The sequence below is a fragment of the Colossoma macropomum genome, unplaced genomic scaffold, assembly GCF_904425465.1.
Source record: "Colossoma macropomum unplaced genomic scaffold, Colossoma_macropomum, whole genome shotgun sequence".
Taxonomy (NCBI): Eukaryota; Metazoa; Chordata; class Actinopteri; order Characiformes; family Serrasalmidae; genus Colossoma; species Colossoma macropomum.
Genome location: NW_023494785.1, coordinates 16384621 through 16407767, shown reverse-complemented (window position 1 = coordinate 16407767; position 23147 = coordinate 16384621). Strand labels below are relative to the sequence as shown.

The following is a 23147-nucleotide window of genomic DNA, read 5'->3' as shown; positions in this document are numbered from 1 at the left end:
AATAGTGGTAAATCTATAAATGAATGAATTAAAAAAAATTGTCTCAGGCATCAGGCAATGCATTCATGGCAGTTCCATGTAACAGCCTTATAAGAGGTAGCTTTTAAAGGCATTAAATATGTTTCACCACCACCATTAATAATTCTGACTTGATAAGTTTCTATAGAATTGAATATTTACAAATCAAACCACCCCAAATGGCTTTATTTATATGTTAATGGTTTAATCAGAAAGCAGAAAAAATCAGAAAGCAGAAATTTTGAAAACTTGGTGAATTTCCCCTCAAATGCAGTTCAAAGATCTAATGCAGGTTATCAGTCTTACCAATAGATGGCATAATATCTAATTTCGGAAGCACTCCAAACTCTTCTAGTCAGCCTAGGGTGCACTTTAACCATGGCAAGATAGTGGACTCTGAGCTCCAGTCCACATAACATTGATAACGACCACACTGCCTCACAACTAACAGTTAATCTGTAACACACAGAGACACAGGCTGGACTGGAGAAATAGAGCTGGTTAAGCAAAAGAGAATGAGAGTTTGATCTTCAAAACAAAGTAGACATTAGATGAATTATTAAGTGTAAAAGTGAGTTGGTTAAAGTAAAGATGTGGGTTTGGCTCCAGTATGAATAAAACCTAACTTTTGCTGCCATGTTGGGTGAACCCTGAGACGATCCTATGTGACAGATGCACTGTGTTGCATGGAGGATAAGTTTAAGAGCATGTCTGATTTCATTGAAATCATTTGCTCCGGTTGTCAGCAAGTGAGGTGGCCTGTTAGGAACACTCCACTGAAGCAGATGCAGCTGCATTTATAAAGGGTGTGGGGTCGGCCTTCGAGTATTTGTTTATTTTTAGCTTGACCGTGGCCCCTCTCCAGCACATTCTCTAAGCTGGGCAGAAGGGGAGCAAAAGAGGGCGAGAGGGAAGAGGTCTGTAGGCAGAAACCTGAACATGAACATGCACTCTGCACGTCTGCACGCATGGGCAAAGAAATCACAGCACAAACTGTTCCAACTTAGGTACAAATGTACCTAAAATGAAATAAATATACATATAAGATCTGTTTAATTAAAAGTTGCATTCTGTATTTAAAAAATAGCTCAAACATAATCAGAATGTTCTAGAAGCAGATTGCTGTTTAAGCTGAAGCAGCTTCATATTTGTCTCAACTCATTTCAGAAGAGTCAGAAGGACAGGCATGAATAAATTGAGTAGGTGGCCGTAAGTCAATTTACATGCAAGCTTTGGAGCTTAAATGCTAATTTTTTAACTTCTGGCCCTGTAACAACATGCAAAAATCAAATCACACCATTTTATTCCAAATCAAAATAATTTGTAAACACAAATAAATATTTTGTGTTTGTTTCTCATAGTTGTACCATATAAGAACTGGCAATATGTAAAGCCTTGCACTGTATGTATACGAACGTAAGAGCTCCAAGCACTGTACTTTGGTCTTCTAAGCACTTACTAAGCAGTCTACTAATGCATGAAAAAACATCTCCCAGTTCAGGTGCCAGTAGCAATGCACTTTATGCCCATCTCCTTTTGACCTGTTCTTGCAACACTCCTGAAAACTTTTGAAAGGTGTCCGTGGATGTTAGTACAAGTCAAACTCTCCTAGGTGAAAATGGAGTCAGCTGTTAATGTACTAAGGGCAGAACTGTCTACATTAGGTACTTACTCTACAGTATAAACCCACAATGTATTTTCAGTTTCTATTTGAAATAAAAATCAGTGATTTAAAGCCACAAACATATTCATCTTAAATGTATTTTGTTGTCATTTTTGCAAACGTAAATAAACCAAAATATACATTCAAAATAAGCTACAATATTTTGTTGCTGGAAAAAAAAAAAGATATTTAATTCTTCCAAGCAATTTTGGAACATTACTATTTGTCAATTCATAATGAAATTTTCACACAAGTAAATGATTTTTTTGTTTTTTTGGAATGTGACAGACAGATAGATAGCCTAATGCTAATAAAAAGAAAAAATAGCAGCCTCCCATTTAATGCGCTGTATGCTGAAACTGGACTTGGCCCTAATTACAATTGCAAGTCTTGAATCTAGTCCTCTTTGTTCTTGTGGATCAAATCAAATGATGAGTCAAGCCTTTGCCGCATAATTTCATAATGTAGTGATCAGGTGAGAAGGATGATGAGGCAGTAAGATTTGGTAGGATGGAGCTGTGACCTTACAAGCTTGCCCCTTATTTTAACACTCCATGCATGACAGTTTGGCCTTTTCCTGGTCTCTTGACCTTAAGACCATCGAGTGAGGCCAAGAGGCAGAGCGTTTACAGTTGAGGCTGTGGCAGCACAAACATGTAAGCATAGCAACTTCAGAAGACCATAATAGCACCTGTGGCCCCAGTACAGTGCAGGGAGACTAGCAATCCCTGCTGGATTTCAAATGACAGAATATTGAATTACTAAACTGAAATAAAAGTCTCCAATAACTCATTGTAAGGAAGCCAGCTTGCAGAATCTATGTCTTATCAGTTCAGAATCAATTTGATCAGTTTTATAGCTAATGTGTTAATCTGCCCTTTTGTTTCAAACTGACTGGTGAATAACGTTCCCTGTAAGATAAACCTTACTGTTATTCACAGTGATGATGTTACTGAGTGTGATTTATTAGCACAAAAAAATGAACAGCAGGCATATTGTAAAGTGTAAAATAATAAACTATAGTAAGTAATGTTCTGTGATCAAATTTAACTTGACTGTCAAAACAGTCTGTCTAAAAGGGGAATGTTTCTCTAATACTCAATGAAAAATAATATCAAGACCCCTGAGATCAGTGAGCATTAAAAATGGTTACTATTAGCTTTTAACATTTCTGCTCTGCCTTTTCACAATGGAGTGGTGTGACAATTTGTGGTATGCCTGAGCTATATGCAGCCCATACACACACTCACAGACACACGCACACACCCTCACTCCACTGCACATGCGCTGGTGGCAGACGCACACCTCTCGGAGCACGGCCCACTTGGAGACAGTAGTGTGAGCTTCAGCACGCTCGCACAGGAACGAGGGCAGGGATGGAGGCATAGAGGTGCTGGAGGGATGGCTGATTAAAAGTGAAGGGTCATGGTCTTTCTGGTAAATGTCACCCGCTCAGGAAAAGAGTGATTTGATCCCTTGCTCCGGCTCTCTTTCAGTCTCTGTCTACGGCTGTTGAGAAGGTCAAAGTGAGACGTGCAAGCCCACTCTAAATTTCTTCCTCTGAGGACAGTCCTGATGTGACCATTCAAAGCTGTTTCCTTTACAGATTCTTGACATATTCTTTCATAAAGTACTGAAAATAATAGATTAAATAAGAATGCAATTATAGGACAATGGGAAAAGGCTACTGTTTGAGGAGTTGGGCTGAGTGATGTCATTGTTTATGTACACCGCTGAAGGGTGGGACTGGGATATAGTTTGGGCTTTTTACACAGGATAACACTCAGTAAAAACTTGTCTGTTCTATTAGCATTAATTTAGGGGTTATTTCATTAATTGCCATACAGCTTTACAGCTTATTTACATTTGTGATAGTTGTTTAAAATTGTGCATTAGCTGTATCCAGCTTTAGGCCTACAGCACGACCTTGACATTATGAGGGGGCGTGGCAATTAAGTGTTAAAGTCAAAGGGGCGGGGCTTAGGCCATCACACCGGAGATAAATTTTGAACGGGCCTGGCTTCCCTCCCCACTCACACAACTGCTGGGACTGACAGAGGCCACTCACACACGGTAAACTAAACCTCTACCTGCTTAAAAACGAGCTACACCGCTGGTTAAGCTCAGCTGCACTCAAGTTTTGGTTGTAGGTTAGCTAACGTTAGTTGCTTTCTGACTGCATTTCATGGTGTTTGCTGTACTATTTTTCAAGCTTGAGCGCAGTTAGTGGAGTGTTGACTTTGTATGCCTAATGAAAGCTCATGGCTGACGATTCTTTTGGTTTGTACGTGGCCCTTATGCTACTTTTGACAGCACTTTACTCTCCAAAGAGTGCTGCACAGATAGAGCTGACATTTAAGCTTCTATAGCGTTATTTTATCCTTTGGTGAACAGGCCTTTGTGCTCCACGCCCCCTCAAAGCTCTACAGGATTATACTTTCTAATTTTGACCTCCTGTCACCATCCGAAGAGGAGTGAATTAGCCTAATGCCGCCTACCACCGTGTCCAGATATATATCTCCACATGATTTATCGCAATTTCAGCTTTTACTTTGTGCTGGGAGTCCATGTAACTTTAAATTGCCCATGCCCTGAAACACCTGGTCTCTGATGACTAATTTGTGTCTTCATTGCAGAGGACAAGACCAAAGCGGGCAAAATGGTTAAAGTTGGCATCAACGGGTAAGACCTCTTGTATTTCTGTTTGTATGGCAGGCTATAAAATGTAAAGCTTCCAGTTTGCTATATTAAGTCACCCTGCACCCCTCCTGAATCTTGCTGCTTTCTGTGCCTTTTTTCTTCCTTTCCAAAGACCTTTTGAGTTTCTGACTTGACTATCTGCTGCTTTATAAAGTAATAAGCAGTCTTTGGACCTGTTAAACCATTCAGAAGCTACATTTCAGTTAACCTGAATCGTTTGACCTGTTGACACTGGTGACGACATGAGTTGATTGCACTAGTTTTCCATTTAACTCGGTTTTTAAGCAACCTCTGTTTGCAAAGTGTGCACCCTGACGTCAGGTGATGGCAAAACTTCACCTGCTCTGTGCTTATCACGCTTCAGATGCCCCTTTTTGTTTGCCAAGGGTCAGGGTTTGCCTTTGAAATCTGCCTTTACCCCTTCGATAGACACGCCTTTACCATGGTGAATGACAGAACTGTCTCTGGCACCAGCTGTCATGCCCTTAAACACAGGACTGTGTTATGTAATAAGAAATATGAGCCTTCTACATAGCTCGGAGGTCATGCGTGCATACAGTAAGCTATACACACTCTGGCCAAAATCACATCAGGATGCCCTTTGAAGGCGTGTATTATGCTTATCACTTATATTTGAATCCACTTAAGATCTGAGGCTTAAATCACCATGTAGTCCTTTATGCTCTGGAACTTCATTTTAGTGCTGCTGCTTCCATGTTAAGTGGATGCCTGTATATGTTTGTCCCAATATGCTTGGGCTTTCATCTCTGGTGAACTCCAGGGTTAAACTGTAACTAGTTCTTGATTAAGTGTTTTCCTCCTTGCTCTTACTCTAGAACAGGACTTTAGTCCTTAGTCCAGTGTTTCTCAACTCTTGCTGGTTTCATGCAAAAGTTCCTGGTCAACTTTTGAGACCTATGTGTACCTATCTTATCAGACAGGAAACTGATTGTCCCTTGTCCCTGGTTCAGTGATGAACACACAATCTTTTCTCCAAGCTCTCCCACAGTACATGCCCATGTCCCAAGTGGTCACATGCTCTGTTTCACTTGCAGATTGCGTGTTCTGTCAAAGTATGTTCTAAAGTCACACTAGCCACTGCAGGTATATTTATTGTATTTGGCCACACCAATTGAAGGCTACCTAGTGCAATTCAAAACCACAAGCCAGTGGCTCAGTATGAGTAGTATTGTCATGAGATTAATCTTGACCTTTAGCTTTAGTCTTGCCATGCATGCAGGTTCTCTAGTATGGCACTCCTATAACTACTGGGTTTGAAAAGCCCTTCTCTGTATGGAGAGGGGTGCAAGTGCACGATCCTTATGCAGTGAGGGGTGGGATGGTGGCTGTCCATTTGTCAAGTGGTCAAAACAATGGTCCAATGGCTGAGCTCTCATAGAAGGGATGTGCTTTTTCTTTGCACTTGGGAGTGTAGCTGTTCTACCATCTAGTGGTGGGTAGAGTATTTGAGACACTTTACTACAGAGAAGCTGTGTGTGTAGGGGTTTTGCAAACTCGAACCTAATTTTCTTTTAAGGACTAGGTTTGTTCAGTTGAATTTTAGAGAATGCTCTAGTTTACAATTGCTAATAGAATTAATGATGGCCTTATTTGAATGTCTGTTTTCTGGTCAGTTACTTTGGCAACAAACACACTGGAGACAGTCACTGTAGAGCTGATGAGAGCTGCAGCTTTTAAACTTGCTTTGTATTTCAGATTTGGCCGCATTGGGCGTCTGGTGACCCGTGCTGCCTTCACATCCAAGAAGGTGGAGATTGTAGCCATCAATGATCCTTTCATTGATCTAGATTACATGGTGAGTTTAGTCGTGTGTGTGTGGGGGGGGGGGTTTAAAGTATTTATTTTATTTTTTAAAGACTGACGGATCTGATATCCAAATCTGTTCCTTGAGGGTGGGGTTGAGATTGGGGGTTTTTGAGGAGTGGGATGGGCTTTTCTCCCCCTCTGCCCTAACACAACTACTATGTGTGTTGGAGTTTGATTGGTCATCTTCAGTTTCCTGTTCTGCTTAATCTGTCTAGGTTTACATGTTCAAGTATGACTCCACTCATGGAAGGTACAAGGGTGAAGTGAAGGCTGAAGGTGGCAAGCTGGTCATTGATGGACATGCCATCACAGTTTTCAGCGAGTGAGTTGTTTTTTCATACATATGCAGACAAACTATGTTGGTTTGTGTTTTGACTTGTTCAGCTCACTCCCTGCCCCTGTACCCTGTAGGAGGGACCCAGCCAACATTAAGTGGGCTGATGCTGGTGCTCAGTATGTTGTGGAGTCCACTGGTGTCTTCACCACTACTGAGAAGGCCTCTGTAAGTATTGTCATGCTGAAACTCTCTTAAACACATCTTTCTTTGGATAGCCCAAACCTTGTAATGTATTTGGTGCTGTACCTTTCTCTGAACTGTGAGCTTTGCTCTCTTTAGGCTCATTTGAAAGGTGGTGCCAAGAGAGTCATTATCTCTGCCCCCAGTGCTGATGCCCCAATGTTTGTCATGGGTGTCAACCATGAGAAATATGACAACTCCCTTAAAGTAGTCAGGTGAGCTCATTTGCAGTTCATTGTTTCATTACTTCCTGTCTGGAAATGGTGAACACTCATTAAACAGCATATGTACAGTGCATGACTGACTTTGTGTTGCTCAAGATTTGCACTTGCAATCAAGAGCCAGTAGGGGGCATGCTGTTACCAGCTGAAGTGTAGCCTCTCCACAATTTTTTTTTTTATTATTATTATTATTATTTTTTTTTAAAAAAAACACTCGGTGTAATTGTATTGTCTGGTCTAATTTATGTCTTCCCACTCTATAGCAATGCCTCTTGCACTACCAACTGCCTGGCTCCTCTGGCCAAGGTCATCCATGATAAATTTGGCATCATTGAGGGCCTTATGGTAAGAGATTAAACATGGTACTATCCTGCCTTAAGCTTTTTGAATGAATAGATTTGAGGTGTTTTTGTATTTATTATCCCCCTTCCCTGTTATTGACTGGGTTTTGATTCCTTCTCTCAGAGCACTGTTCATGCAATCACAGCCACCCAGAAGACAGTTGATGGTCCCTCTGGTAAGCTGTGGAGGGATGGCCGTGGTGCCAGCCAGAATATTATCCCAGCCTCCACTGGTGCTGCCAAGGCTGTGGGAAAAGTCATTCCTGAACTCAATGGGTCAGTCTTGTTCACCATACATTTGCTCTGTATTCAGAGTACATCTGAGGCTAGAAGTCAGTCCTACTGTTTTGCCACAATTTGTAATTCAGTTTTGAACTTGAGGGGTGTTTTTGGGTTTAGTCATAGCTAGATTTAAACACTTGCTTTGCTTTGCTTTTCATTTTCATTTCTTAAACTTGAAGCACTTGGTGGTTTGAAATCAAACATGTTTTTAAAATGGAAATTTAAATGGTTGGTAAACCCTGTTTGGTCATGAGTAAAGTACATCAGCACTTCTGAGGGTGGTGTTTACTCAAAGTGAAAGCCATGTTTAGTCATTAGCAATGAGTTCTCCACTTCCTGTTTTCTGGCACAAAAAATAGCTTCTAATGCTTCACTTCCTGTTTCAGCAAGCTGACTGGAATGGCCTTCCGTGTCCCCACTCCCAATGTGTCAGTGGTTGACTTGACTGTCCGTTTGGAGAAGCCTGTGAGTACACAGACTTCCTGCACTGCACCTGTTCCTAGATGGTCATTCACACAACCACATGTCCAGTCTATTTTTACAATATAGAGCAAATAATATGCTTATTAGTTAAGGTATAACTGTTAAGGTTATTTCCTCAGATCCGTGTGCTAACAAAACTAATGCTAATCAGTGAGTGGTCTGCTTTATGAGCCCCTGTGGTTAGGGTTGTCGGTTCTGAATGTAAAGTGCTATTTGAATTTTCACTGAAGACCTTGATTTATAGCTTTAAGTTAAGTCCTTTTTGATTGTACTGCATTTGGAGTGATGGTTTTGAAGTCATTTTTTGCTTTCTGGAACTCTTGGGGAAATTTGTCTTAAATGAAGCATTTTTAAAGCTGCTTTTTGCACTCCAGGCCAAGTATGATGACATCAAGAAGGTGGTCAAGGAAGCCTCTGAGGGGCCCTTGAAGGGCATTCTGGGATACACAGAACACCAGGTGTGTGGTGTACCTAATCAGCCTCACATTCCAGTTTAACCAATGCATTATTTCAGTTGATGCTCTGGGATAAATTCCAATTATGGACCAATTAAAGGGTTGTCAGGGCTACATATAGCTGTTGTAATCTATGGACTTTCTCACCAATTGCAGTCTGTAGCAATAATGACTGTAGATTGATGCCTCATGCCATGTTAATGAGAACATGGTCACTTGGAAATGCACAGCTTTGTTTAAACATGCTGATCCGTCTCAACTCTGCGTCACAGGTGGTGTCCACAGACTTCAATGGTGACATTCGCTCCTCCATCTTTGATGCTGGTGCTGGAATTGCCCTCAATGATCACTTTGTGAAGCTGGTGACATGGTATGTGTAAACATCTTTGTACCTGTTGGTCTTATTATTCCTTGGCACAGGTTGGTGACTTGATTGTTCCTTCCTAGGTACGACAATGAGTTTGGCTACAGCAACCGTGTCTGTGACTTGATTGCCCACATGGCCTCCAAGGAGTAGACATGCAAATCATGTCAAAAGGTCATGTTCTCCCTCATTACAGCTGCCCAAAGTGCCATACTTTAAAGACCAATTTTTTTTATATGGAAATGCCCTGTTCTGTTTCTGTGTGAGGTCTGAAGTGGATACTGAAACGTTGAAGGCATCCGTCTTTCAACCTGTGACTGAATAAAGTCATCTGCTGTGAATGAACCTCTTGTCGTGTCACTTTCTTGTATCTAGTCTGTCAAATGTACACACTGGTCCTGCAGTAGAATATTTAATGGGCCATAAGACCTTAATCAGGACTAAAAAAGGAATTTGGTAAAGGTGGCAGTAGTGAGCCCATGTGCACAACTTCAGTGCAGTGCAGAGTTCCTCCCATGTAGGACAGTCACACACGCTAGTTCATTGAAGTGAGTTGTTTTGGTAATAAACTGCAGTCAGTGTGGCCAAAGAGGTGCTATGTGCTTATAGTAAGCCTGTAGGTTTGGTAGCAGTGTCTTGGTAAAGGCCACACTACTAAACCCAAGGATTAGGTGTGTTTGGTTTGATTTGATGTTAGCAGATCAAAACTAGTGTCCATGTTGCGGTTTTCCTTAGTTGAGTGCATTGATCCCCTGGTGTGGGGATTTTACGTTCCCATTTCTTCTGATCCCTCAAAAGGCAGATGAGCTCATCTACAGACCTATAGTAAAGTGTGTGTGTGTGTGTGTGTGTGTGTGTGTGTGTGTGTGTGTGTGTTTTTTTGAAGGAAAATGTAAAGAGTCTCTGAATATGCAAAGAGGCTTGTGGCAATACCATTTTTGCTATCTACAATAATTCCATAAATGTTGGGACAGTATATGAAATGCAAAGTGAGTAGTAAATTCTATTTGACCTGTAAATTAGAAAAATGGTTTTAAAAATACCATTTCAACATTGTTTTTGTAAATATGCATTCTAAATTTGATGCAATGTTATCAAAATTGGGATAGAAGCATGTTACGTTTGTTTACATGCACTCAATCTGATTGTAATTCGATTTCTGCAGTTATCTGATTATTCAAATTGTCATGTAAACAGCATACTCTGATTTCTTTGGAGAAAGGTCTAGAAATACAATAATGAGAACTGAATTTTGTCTGTGTAATCAGATTTCTTGGTGCATGTGAGCTTTTACCCGGATTTCTTTCAGATTTCTCAGTCTACATGTGCGCAAATGGATGGCGGTACTGGAAATAAGCAAGCAGCGTTGTCCAGGATGGCAGCAAAACAGTTTTGGAGCGACATTGAAACCAAACTCATGCTTGTTGAAATGAAGGATTTATATATTCATGTTCTAGATAGTGTTTGTTCATAGTTTCAGGTAATAAGGTGCAATTTGTAAAAAATGGCTGCTCCATGAAATTTGATTTTGTTACATTTACGTCACATCTGTGAGTTTATTGGCTCGTTGCAAGCAAAAATCCGGTTACTGCCTGGTTCATGTAAACCTGGAGTTTTCCATTATCTGATTACTCAAGTACATATAAACATGTTGATTGGATTACTGATAAAATCTGATTTTCTGCAGTTACCAGATTATTAAGTGCATGTAAATGCACTAATTGTTATGTCACGTTTTCTCAACACTTGAATGTTTGGGGACTGAAGACATAAACTGATCCAATTTTATGCAAGTCTTAAGCTGTGCAACTGTACAGGGTTTCATGAGCTTGATGTTAAAAAAAAAAACATATAGAATGTGTCTTGGTTTCATGTTGAAATAAGCATGGACGTCCCTGAAAAAGACAGTGTTTAGAAGGCAGCATATGTTGCTCCAAAATGTGTTCAGTGTTAATGGTGCCTTCACAGATGTTACCCACTTATAACATGCAATGACAGACCCTGGCTTTTGGACTTTAAGATGGTAACAATCTGGATGGTTTAGTTTAAGATTAAGAGACCCTTATTAGTCCCACAACAGGGAAATTTCACCTCCACATTTAATCCATCCGTGCAACACCACATACACATTATTGAACACACACACTAGGGGGCAGTGAGCACACAGAGCGGTGGGCAAGCCTATCCGCAGCACCTGGGGAGCAGTTGGGGGTTAGGTGCCTTGCTCAAGGGCACTTCAGTCACGTATTGTCGGCTTAGGGGATTGAACTGGTGACCTTCTGGTCACAGGGCTGGTTCCTTAAATTCCAGCCCATGTTCTTTTCCACTTTGGCCTAGACCTCCATTATTTCCATAAACAATCTGAAAGATGGACTTGTCAGATCACATTGCATATGTACTCTATGAATCAGTCTATTTCAGGTGATTTCTGCTGAGCAGAGTACAGTCCTAACTTGCATTTTTGGATGCAGTAATGGACATTGTTTATTCACAGAAGCATGCAGGTTTGTAATGCAGTGCCCTCTGAGGGGTTGAAGCTCACAGACATGCAGTTGTGTTTTTTGGCCTTTTTCTACATACAGAGATTTCTCTGAATTCCCCAAATCTTTTGATGATATGAACTGTAGAGGGTGAAATGCCTAAAATCCTTGCATTCCTGGGCTAAGAAATATCGCTGGACTATTCGCTGTGGCATTTTCTGTTGCAAGTGGTGAGCCTTGATCCGTCCTTGCTTATAAGGGACTAGGCCTTTATTGCATGCTCTTTTTATACCTAAGCCTGATTGCATTACCTGTTTAGGATATATTTTTAAAGATTTTAAAGATTTTATAATGTTAATTCTGTTTTTCTGCTTCTTTTCCAGCTTTTTTTATCAGCATCAATTTCAGAATGAGCGTATGTTTACAAAATTTACTAAACCTGATGGAGGAAAACATTAAATATATTGTCTTTGCACTGTTTTTGTTTAAATACAAGTCAAATTTGATTTCTAAATCTCTGCTTTCTGTTTTTACTTACATTTTACCTACTGTCCCAACAATTTTGGAATGGGGTTCATACCATTTTGATCACACAGTCACAGGCACTGTGCAACTGTAAAAGCATTTTCATAAAAAGACTAACACAATGTCAACAGATGTTCAAACACTCCTGTGTGCTCAGTTGGTCTCTGTGACTCCCTTCTCTCCCCTGAAAATATTACATGAACTACATAAGAAAAATTGAGATGTAATTACTTCAGTCAAATCTACAGAAGGTGCTGACATTGCTATTCATGCTCCATCAAGGGTGAGAGCTCCTTCTTATGGTAATACAACAGCGAAGATAAAGCTGAATGAACCACTATTATTCAACTAAATATAATTCTTTTCACATCATATTCACTTTTTCTATCTCTCTCTCTCTCGTTCTTTGGTCGATACTGTGCCCATCAGTACCCAAGGGTAATACCGCATTAATAATGCATCCTGGCATGTTCAGGCCATTATATCATTGAGTAAATCTATATGAAATATGCTCATCAATGTTATTGACATTGGAGTTAAAAGCACAGGCAAGCTTTCCAGTGTGCGTGCATCCTTTTAGCCTCAGCAACATATCTGCACGTCATTACTGCACGCTTGACTTCAGCCATGCCAGGAGTGCTAGAAAAAGCAGCACATAGAAGGCACATGATAGGAAAGAGGCACAGAGAGGTGATGGTGAAGTGTTGCTGTATGCTCCGCCTGTGTTTGTACGTTCGAGGTAACAAACAAAGGCAGCGCATTAAAAAGTAGATCCTCAAAGCTGTTGTTTTTATTTTATAATTTCTCCAATTATTTTCTAATGTCGATAAATTGTTATAACTATGTATGGGGGAAAACCTCAGACTGAGAGATGAAAAGGATGATCTGTACTTTAAGGCTTTAAATTCCATGGTGTGAGTAGAAACTGCCCAATAACATGATTATTTTGTTGTCATTATGATGTGAGAGTGCACTGGCCCACAAGGCCTTCCTTAACTTAATGTCCATGTTTGAAATTTAAATTTCTTTTGGTCCATATGTTCTCTGAGCTTGCCCGAGCACAAATCTGTAGAATTTTTTTCAATGTATCAAAATGTGTGAGTCTACAAAGTAGACATTCTTTATGTAATTTATCTAATTAACTTCAGTCTTTTGGTCACATGGGACCACTGATTGTTGTGGTCACATGGGACCACAACAAAGTCTAAAAATAAATGGGAATAAAAGTATGAAAATTGGATATTGTTAGATGTCCTTTCAACATCTTGCCATATAAAACAGCTATACCACCAATCAGAAGTTCTGTGGTATTTTCCTTGTCATGCTAAGCTTAGCTGAACAAAAAAGCATATTGGAATTCCATATTTTTCATTGAAACACTTAACTGAAAATGAACATCTAGAAGTAGGGTGTCATGCTCAAACTACTCTTTTTTCCTGCTGATATCTGATCTGGCATCTGGATGATATCAGCGCAATACGGATACCTGATATCAAATCATTGACATTTTTAGATGTCTTTCAAAACAGCAATAATAACTCTAAATGTGTTAACAATGGTTATTGTGCAGTCAAACACTGGCTGTCCCATACCTACTTGGACTATGGTCGTTGCTGTATTTTTGGTGGTGTTTGCACACACATAAATCTGGGGTCCTGCTGCTCCCCACAGACATGCATGATAATGTTAAAAACCTCCATCTCAGAGATTAATACTAAGCTTATGTGTTCCTCTTTTAAGCTCCTGTTCAATTCCTTTTATAAGAAAGAGTCCTGGGGATTATGTGACCATGCAGTACTTTTCTGACAGCTTTTACTCCTGCGTAATGAATTTTCCAATCTCTGACCCCTCTTCATCTGCAAATCAACAAGTGCCATGCGTGCCAGGAGTCACTCTTTTCCATGTCAAGCTCTGTGCCTTTTTCTATCTACCTATCTGGAGCTGTGTCCAGATTAATGTCATTATGAAGCGTCCACCACATACACACCCGTAGAGAGTGAGACACCTCGCTTTGGGGGATGCAACAGAGTGGCAGAGAGTGAGAGGTGGCGCAGGGCAAAAAGCCTCAGAGCTTTCCATTAAGTCTCTCTTTCACTTTGTGTGCATGCATGGACTGATCAGTCGTCTGCCAGATTGACCAGAGCAAAGTTGATTTGCTCTTCTGAGAAAAACAGATAGAGAGGAAACAGAAGATCTAAACCACAAAAGAGGAGTATTAAAACAGCGACAATACTGGAAATGAACTAGCAGAGGCTATCTGAAAAAACTGAGTGAGAGAAGACAGGAGACGGGGTGAGTCACTTAGCGGAAGGTGAGTAAGTCTTCTAAACTGTTTTTGCTAACGCTGCACAGCCTGGGGATGATGAAGACACCTGTTTTTATTTGACACTGCACAAACCACAGACATCAACACAGACAGAGTGTTCCAGATAATACTTAAGTACTTAGGGATTCTAACTCTGGACAGTCTTTTCTGTTCTGTTCTATTCTGTTTTCTTTCTCTTCTTTCTCCCTTGATCGTCTCTTCTCATTTCTCTCTATTTCTCTTCTCTTTTCAATTCCTCTCAATTTATCTTCTCTTCCTAATTTCTCTCTATTTTTCTTCTCAATTCTTCTCCTTTTATCTTCTCAATTCCTCTCCTTTTCTCTCCTTTTCTCTTCTCTTCTCTTCTCTTCTCTTCTCTTCTCTTCTCTTCTCTTCTCTTCTCAAAGCCTCTCTATTTCTCTTCTGTTTTTAATTCTCTCCCTTTATCTTCTCTTCTCAATTCCTCTCCATTTCAATTCCTCTCCATTTCTCTTCTCTTCTCTTCCCTTCTCTTCTCTTCTCTTCTCAATTCCTGTCCATTTCTCTTCTCTTCTCTTCTCTTCTCTTCTCTTCTCTTCTCTTCTCTTCTCTTCTCTTCTCAATTCCTTCCTATTTCACTTCTCAAATCCTCTCCATTTATGTACTCTTCTCATTTCTCTCCATTTCTCTTCTCTTCTCTTCTCTTCTCTTCTCTAGCTTATTTTTTGTTTTGCTATTGATCTGTGAACTAATGAGAAATGGGATGTGGTAACTTTTGATTGGTAAAGACATACAACAGACAAAGGAGATTTCTAATCTCTCTCTCTCTCTCTCTCTCTCTCTCTCTCTCTCTCTCTCTCTCTCTCTCTCTCTCTCTCTCTCTCTCTCTCTCTCTCTTAGTGTAGCTATGAAAAGAATGAACAGCAGTATTTGAGTTCAGAATATATAGCCTGCAAATGAATTGTGAAGAGTCACTGTTTTGAATTTGACCAGGTTCATTGGTTTGATTTGTTACAGTCACAGGACCAACTCAGAGAAGAATGCATGTTGTGTTCTGTGTATTCATGTTGGGTTTTGGGTGTGTTGACATTTTTATGTTTCCTGATAATTGGGCTGCAGCCTCATTCTGTTTTCTTTCATTAATGGATAAAAATATGTGGCAGTTATGAGGATAAACTATTTTTTATTCTTTTTGAGCAGCTCATGTCTGTGGGAGTGAACCACTCTTGGAGGGGGTCTGTGTTTCACCCTTCCTCCATCAATATCTCCTTCCACTCCCACCTCACCCCTTCTACTGACCTTATTGTAGCCATCATCCTCATCATCACAGGTGGGTCCCGCAACCATTATTCTATCTATCTATCTATCTATCTATCTATCTATCTATCTATCTATCTATCTATCTATCTATCTGTATTTATGCACTTAGATACATACTTCTACATTAAATTAATGATAATAGTTCAGATGAGGGCAGAGTTTGTTACGTCATGGCAGGTTAAGTGAAGGAAAGACATGAATCACAGTCAGTATGTACTTTAATATGCAAGAAAGTAAACAATTATATTGATTGGTCACTGCACATACTGACGTGCATCAGAAAGGAAAATGAATATAAATATTTCCAGTATAGATGGGTTGGTCTTTTCCAGAGGACCCACACAGAAACTCATTTTCTCTTCTTTTTTTTTACTGTCCTATATCCTGTCCAGTTCTTCAGTGATTATAAATAATATCATTATTTTCATGGGATCCCCCCACCTAAACTAACACCCCTCTCTCTTTCAGGGGTGGTATCTGTGACTGGGAATGGGGTAGTGTTACTGACTCATGGACGGAAGCGGAAGAAGCTGAGAGCTCATGAGCTGATGACCATAAATTTAGCAGTGTGCGATTTTGGTTACAGTGTGCTGGGGGCGCCATGCGTAGTTGTCTCCAGGTAGGTCTTTAATTGTAGTTATTCTTGAAACTTCATTCTTACAGTATATGTAAGAGGCTGAAATTGGCTACTTATTCAGCAGCTTTTTATCCCAAATTTCCTTTCCATCCTAAATGGTGCAGCAGTTACATTCTGGCAACTGTATAACTTCAGCTTTCGTTTAGGGGAATTACACTGATTTTTTCAAAATTTCTGTATGATGAAATGGATAAGATGTAAACAAAGTCAGTCAGAGTGGTTTGATGTGAAATGTTCAGTCCTAGGGAAAGAACCAGAGTCAGAACTGTTCATAGTGTAAGTGATGGGAACCAGACATATGAAGAATTTAATGCTTCTAAAACTACTTCACAGAGTATGCTGCCTGATGCCTGAAACATTGTTTACAAAAGTTTTGAGATAAGGTTTTAGCCTAAAACATGACCCACTTACACGGTTTTTACAAAGATTCTGACATTCACCAATGCTTTTTATTTAGGATATGTTCTTAGGTAAGAACAGAGTCTAAGCACACTCGAGAACACAAGTGTTCTGCAGTTTAAGAACACACCATGAATCTGATGTAGACTTCTTCTTAGGACCTTTCTCAAAAAAAACTTAGAAATCTATTGGTGAATAAGGCCCAATGTCTATTTTTCCACTGTCAGTGTTACATATAAAAACTCAGAAGACACATGTAGACTCGCTGGTTATTTTGAAAAGTAAATAAAATGGTTATATTTGCTTGGTATACATCATGACCCTGGTTTCCATCACCACCACTATAAAGAAATCTCAGTCAGCAAGTTTCTCTACAATGAACCATTTTACATCAAACCACTCCGAATTACTTTTTTACACCTGCTACAGCCCCACATTTTGTCTAGGGCGCTGTGGGACCAGTAACGTGTGGCATTAAACATCAAACTGGTGATGACAGGTTAAAAGCTTGAGAAACTAACCAATAGAGGTTTAATAAAAACAATTTTATTAAAATAATACCACAATAAAATTCTATGCTATGATATCTAGTACCACACTGGAAAAATCAAACTGCGGACAGCACCAAGGAAAAGAACACAAAAGAATTAATCATGCTTGCCTACACTGAAACAAACAGTACTTAGCTAACCTACTAAAAGAAACAAAAGCTAATGATTCTACACTTCCCTGGCCACTAATCAAAAGTACATGTGGCAGTGCCCACCCTCTCATCTAGGGAGCAAGACAGAGTAGACATCTACATGGTGAGAATGTATAGGCACCTGCATGAAACCCCAGGTGGTCTTTTGTAAAACACAAGTTAAGTGTGCATGTAAAAAAAAAAACTACTTCCCCTAACACAAGAAATAAACTCTTGTAAACTAAAAGATGTACTGGTAAAATAACTAAAACAAAAGCATACTCCCAACTTGAGATTAAAGATACAAACTAAAACACAGCTCCTCTCTCTTTTCAGCCATCTTGAAGGCCTCCTATTAAGGCTTAGGCTTCTCCCCCCAAGACTGCAGCAGCCAGGCCTCTGATTGGTCACTTACATTGGTGCTTACATGTAACAATCTCCATGACTTGAACTATCAAGAAATTTTGAAAAAATGCTGCAATTCCTCTTTTAAAAATGTGCTGTTTGAAGGTATTGGCTACCTGATGGTAAAAATAATGAGAAGAAGACTTACAGTGGAATTAATGCCATTGTAACACTTGATAAAACTGGGGTGCAGATTACACATCTAATAAAGCATGGCTTTAGACAAAAATGCCTTATCATGAGTGGTACTAAATTAGTTACATCTGGATTTGTTAATTGTAATCATTTGTGGGTGTAGCAAATTTGAAGTAATCAGCCAGTAATATTTTGGAATACAGTAATGATATTTTAGGGAGTGGCACTGAAATGTAGAAGTGAGCCATAGGCAAGACAATTTCTTTCTCTTTCCTTCATGTTGAGGAATTGATGTACATACACACAGTATGACAGTTCTCACTGAGCAAATTGGGCTAAAGTGCATTGCTTGAGGTCATAACAGCAGCCTAAGAAAGGAATGTTAATAATTACAGCCCTTCCAGCATTCACCCACATCCTATAACATCCCAGCTAGGACTGTAGGATTAAACCCTTTCTTTCTGTTTCTCTTTATCAGTTTGTCTCATGGGTGGATTCTGGGGGATGTGGGCTGTTTGTGGTACGGCTTTCAGGGTTTTGTGTTTGGGGTTGGCTCCCTCTTCACCACCTGTCTCATTTCCCTAGACCGCTGCTTCAAGATCTGCAGCCTTCGCTACGGTCAGAGACACAGCTCTTTCCTTTCTGTCCTATCTCTCTCATGCTGCACTCAATGTTACATGACTAATATGTTCCATCGCCTTCCAGTTGTTTCATTTTACCTCAACAGCTCACCAAAATGTCTACATTTTTTTTTCCAGGAAACTGGTGATAATTAAATTAAAATCATATTTAGTCCAAAAAAAGTCACCAACATTTAGTCCTGCTTACATAACAAACATGTGTTCTATGTCACTCATTCATGTGATCATACAAATCTGGGATAATTCTCTATTAAAAAGTAAGTAAGCAAACTTACAGGAAATGAAGCACACATCTTTGTTATGGTTTAGCAAGTTAATAACCAGTGAAGCATGTCAATAAGTCCAGAGGTACCTGAATTGTGTCTCTACCTGTGAGTTGCCATGAAGATATGAGTGAGTCACAGTCAAAAGCCATTCGTTTTTATATTCAAACTTTTTTCTGCGGCTGTACAAAAACGCACCCCGAGGCTATATAATTGTCACCTGCACTGCATTTTCAAACCAGCTGGATTTGTTGGGAAAACTGCGAAATTGGCAGCCCTGTGTGACGGGAAAAGAGCCTGTGAGTGGAACACCCCCCCGGTAGTTGCTGCCTATGGGACCTATGGATATTGATTAGGGTGACTTAGGACATGTCTTCTGTCTTAGTCTATGAGAAAGAAAAGTAAAAAACAATCTTCTTAATATCTCAGAAGTTTCTCTTAGAGAGCAATGAGATTGGATGGAAAGACAAAGCAGACTTTTGCTGCTGCTTAAATATTTCTTCTGAGAGAAAGACCCTTTTCAAATATGCCTCCTTTTAGTGGAGATCTCAAGTCACACATTGTGCTTAGATTTGCTGAGATAATAACACTCAAGTCTCATGTCTTCTTTTAACTCATGCTATTTCTCCTAAGGAATTTTAGGAGGATCACTATTAAGCCATAATAGAGCATCATTTGAGGAGTAAAGTTTTCCTCAGGGATGTCCCAGTTTTTACTTACTTTGTAACATTTAATCCTAAAAGCTATACGAATGATCAGCAAAATATTTCTGCATACTAAATTCAGACTAGCAGCTACTGTACAGAAAAGTATGGAGGGCAAGTTTCTTACATTGTCCTCACCCTGTCCTTCTTTCAGGTCAGTGGATTGAGAGGGGGCATGTTTCTCTGTCCCTTGCTCTGATGTGGGCATACACCCTCTTCTGGGCTGTTCTCCCTGTGTTTGGTTTTGGCAGTTATGGTCCTGAACCTTACGGAACAAGTTGCACTATAAACTGGTAAGGGCTTTTACTCTCAGTCTGAGCTGACAGCATGGTTACTTACCTTACAAATCCACTTATTCAGCTCCACACAACTTTATTATTCTCTCATATTCTTATACTTATATTCTTCCATATTCTTATACTTTCCAAACTGTAATAAGAATGCCCAAAACCATATTTATTTTTCCTGAGATTCAGTATCGGGGTGAGCTTGGTAGCGATGTCGTTAGTCATTACAAAAGAAGTGGAATAAGCTTCAGGAGCTCCAGAAATATGCTTCTGCACATTTAAATGCATAATTTCTGTTTATTTGAGTTTAACATATTGGAAAAAATATAAGGCACAAAATGTGTCCAGTGCAAAAGTTACAGGGCATTTTTATTCTATGTTTTATTTTTTCCAATATGTTAAACTCTGCAAATAAACAGAAATTGTGGATGAAAAAAAAGCAAAATGCCATACCATAAGTGTGTTCTCTGTAGAGGATGTGTAACTTATTTTCACTTAGAAAATGCAGTTTGACTAGGGATGCTCAAACTTTACCAAAGGTTTTTCAAAGTTTTCCTTTTACAGTTTAAAGTGCTGATAGACATTACGATCTACCATGAGAATTCATTTAATTGTTCATGTGGCCTACTGATTAGATGCTAATTGCTCAGGTTTTATAATGTCTCTTTTGTGCAGGTGGAGAATGAAATTATCTCTGAATGACAGAATCTACGTCTATCTGATCCTGCTGATGTGCTTTGTTATTCCTACTCTCATCATCCTTACCTCTTACATCGCCATCCTAATCACGGTGAGAAGACAGTGAAGAATACCAGTGTAAACGTCAGTAGTGATAAATACTTATCTAGCAGTTACATCAGTTAAGTAAATCTACCTCCAAAAGCTTGCTGAATTATGAGGAGAGGAACAAAGTATCAGTTCAGTATCAGTTTCAATGATGCCATAGACATGTAGCATAGACATGAGGTGGATGAAATGTTTCAGTATGTTACCTTAAATTTGATTCTTAAAGTTAGCTTTGCAGTTAGTATTTTTTATTGATTTCAAGTGTCTTCACAGCTTTAAATGGGTTAAACTGTGTACACAACACTGTTTCTGTCAGGTTTATCGCTCTGGTCGCACTGTGGCCTCCATTTCCTCGTCTTCTGTCAGCCATGGCAGCAGTAAAGACCTGCGTCTGACCAAGGTATTTGCTGTTTAAAATTGACTTCAGGACTTTCTCAAATGCATTTGATGCTTTAAAGGAAAATTCCATTGTTTTTCTCACAAGAGTTTCAAATATTTGTCCGAACCCGACAGGTTTTAGAACCATTTGGAATCAGAATCACCCGGAATGGGTTCAGAACCATCTCTCAAATATTTGTCAGGCTGAAGCCTACTGTAGTTTTCGTATTTTACACACTAGTGTCGCTCATATTGTTGGTAATGATGTCCACAGAGGTCCATGAGGCCGGCATGAAAACAACATATTACAGGCCTGTCCCAACAGGCACCCTAAGCTCTGTGGTCCTCCTTATGATGTCAACCACATGTGAATGTGTAGGGCAACAGACCTTAGGTGCACTGTGTTTAAAAGTGTGCATCTGGAACCAGGAATGCATGTGCAGTATCCATTGAAATTATGCTATCAGTTGTCTCAGCCATTTTGATCAGGCAGCTATAAAAACCTGTCCACTCTGAGTGGTTCTAGTATATATTTCAAGGAATTTTGGGTGAGTGGGCATAAAAAATCAATGCAGCCTTCACCAAAGACCGCACTAAAGGTGCTTGGGAATGTTGCTGAAAGGTATTGATTAATAATGAAATTAATTAAAGAGGAATTAAAACTTCATTTGGAATAGCTGATAATTAGGCTGTTCATTTTTTACAACTTTGTTTATTGATGGTTGATAACAGCTGTTATTGTCGCTATGCTATGAGCTAACTTAGCAAGCACTGTCATTTGGAATGTGGAGAGTTTTATGTGGCTTCACAAGAAAAAAAAACACCAACGTTGTTCTGAAACACTGTCAAAACTGCAAAAAATAAAAAAACATTGGAATGTTCCTTTAATTGCAAGTCTCAAAAAGGTTCTTAGTGTTCTATGTTTTTCTTTTCTTTATTCATCATTGTGACTAGATAGCAGCAGTGGTGTGTTCCTCGTTCCTCATAGCCTGGACACCATATGCCATTGTTTCCTTCTACTCTGCTCTCACCATCAAGGACGAGCAAGAAGAGGCCAGAGGAGCTGGCATGGTGACAGAAATCTCAGGAACAGGAACTGGACACACGAGTGGTGGATTTTCTGACTACTTCAGCTTCCACCCCTTCATCAACTGGACATCCACAGAAAACTATGGAGATATATATGACTCCTGGAGGAACGTGACCCCAGATCAGTACAGCCACCACGGGTCCAGACCCAGCTCTACAGTGGTTGCTGACAGAGCAGAGCATCAGGGTCACCGGCCTGTGTCTAGTCTGAGGCCTGAGGTCAGTCTGATCCCAGCCATTTTTGCAAAGTCACACTGCATGATCAATCCTTTCATCTACCAGATTATGAATCGCGACTTCAGAGAGGACGTCTATGACATGTTCTGCTGGGGAGGAGAGAATGGAAAGAGACGGAGGAGGAGAGGGAGAGGAGGGAGTGATTCCAGTGGTAAGAAAAGAAGTATTTTTTTTTCACATTAAGGATAAGTCAAGTGATGCTTTTAGTATCCAATGTAAGTACTGAGATCCTTTCTTTGTATGTTTAAAACAATGGCTCTCCACCTTCATTTTCTCTCTCCCCTCTCAGGTTTTCACAGCAGCATCAGTCTCTCTTACTCTCACATTTGGAGGAGGAGAAGCACAGCGACCTCACACTCATCTGTGGAGCGAGGGATGAAAGAGGAGGATATAGGGAAAGGAAACAGACAGACGGGGCCCTGGCAGGACGACACTTCTGCAGGATGGACATCTCTTGATGCTGCCACTGTGGACATACAGACCAACCTACAGAGGGAGCAAGGGAGCAAAGGACAGAAGGAGACAGAGAGGGAGAAATGTGAATCCACATCTAGCAGCTTGCTGAATTATGAGGACTGACGACAAGAACAAAATGTCGGTAGCCAAGGTTTTTACAGAATCAAAAAATGTAGATTTAGAAAGTCCATAAGAGTCCAGAGTGTTGGCATGCTCATTCCTCCAGGATTCCCTGGACCATGATTTCCTTTTGTTCTGCCCTCAGTGCCATGGACTGTCTCTCTGATATATTTCTATTCAGTAATGTGCGATTACACAGCACATGCTAAATAAATAGGCACTTGGCACAAATCATTGTCATATAAATGAGCTGAAACTTTCGGTAGAATGTACCTGTAGTGATGTCATTGTGTTTATCCATTATCATTAAAGCCCTCATAGAAGGCAACTTACTAAGCAAATGTAAATCCAGTTGTTTTACAATCATTTTTAAAATTTTGTTCATTTTCCTGTCAATGCATGCAAAATGTTGTCCTATTGCAAAGTATTACAGATTAAATCATAAATG

The 23147-nt window shown here is 39.8% G+C and overlaps 2 protein-coding genes across 2 annotated transcripts; both read left to right on the top strand.

Moving 5' to 3' along the window:
• The first annotated feature begins 3662 nt into the window (after positions 1-3662).
• Positions 3663-9216, top strand: gapdh (glyceraldehyde-3-phosphate dehydrogenase). Its single transcript, XM_036584568.1, has 12 exons — positions 3663-3754; positions 4318-4363; positions 6098-6197; positions 6424-6530; positions 6620-6710; positions 6825-6940; positions 7210-7291; positions 7412-7563; positions 7956-8034; positions 8427-8510; positions 8780-8877; positions 8955-9216. Exons 2-12 carry the CDS (start codon positions 4341-4343, stop codon positions 9022-9024), a joined length of 1002 nt encoding a protein of 333 aa, XP_036440461.1. The 5' UTR covers positions 3663-3754; positions 4318-4340; the 3' UTR covers positions 9025-9216.
• A 6147-nt stretch (positions 9217-15363) lies between these two features.
• opn9 (opsin 9) lies at positions 15364-22969 on the top strand. The gene is made up of 8 exons (XM_036578973.1): positions 15364-15490; positions 15949-16099; positions 18217-18356; positions 19501-19639; positions 20309-20423; positions 20736-20819; positions 21752-22274; positions 22413-22969. Exons 1-8 carry the CDS (start codon positions 15364-15366, stop codon positions 22700-22702), a joined length of 1569 nt encoding a protein of 522 aa, XP_036434866.1. The 3' UTR covers positions 22703-22969.
• Positions 22970-23147: the final 178 nt, after the last annotated feature.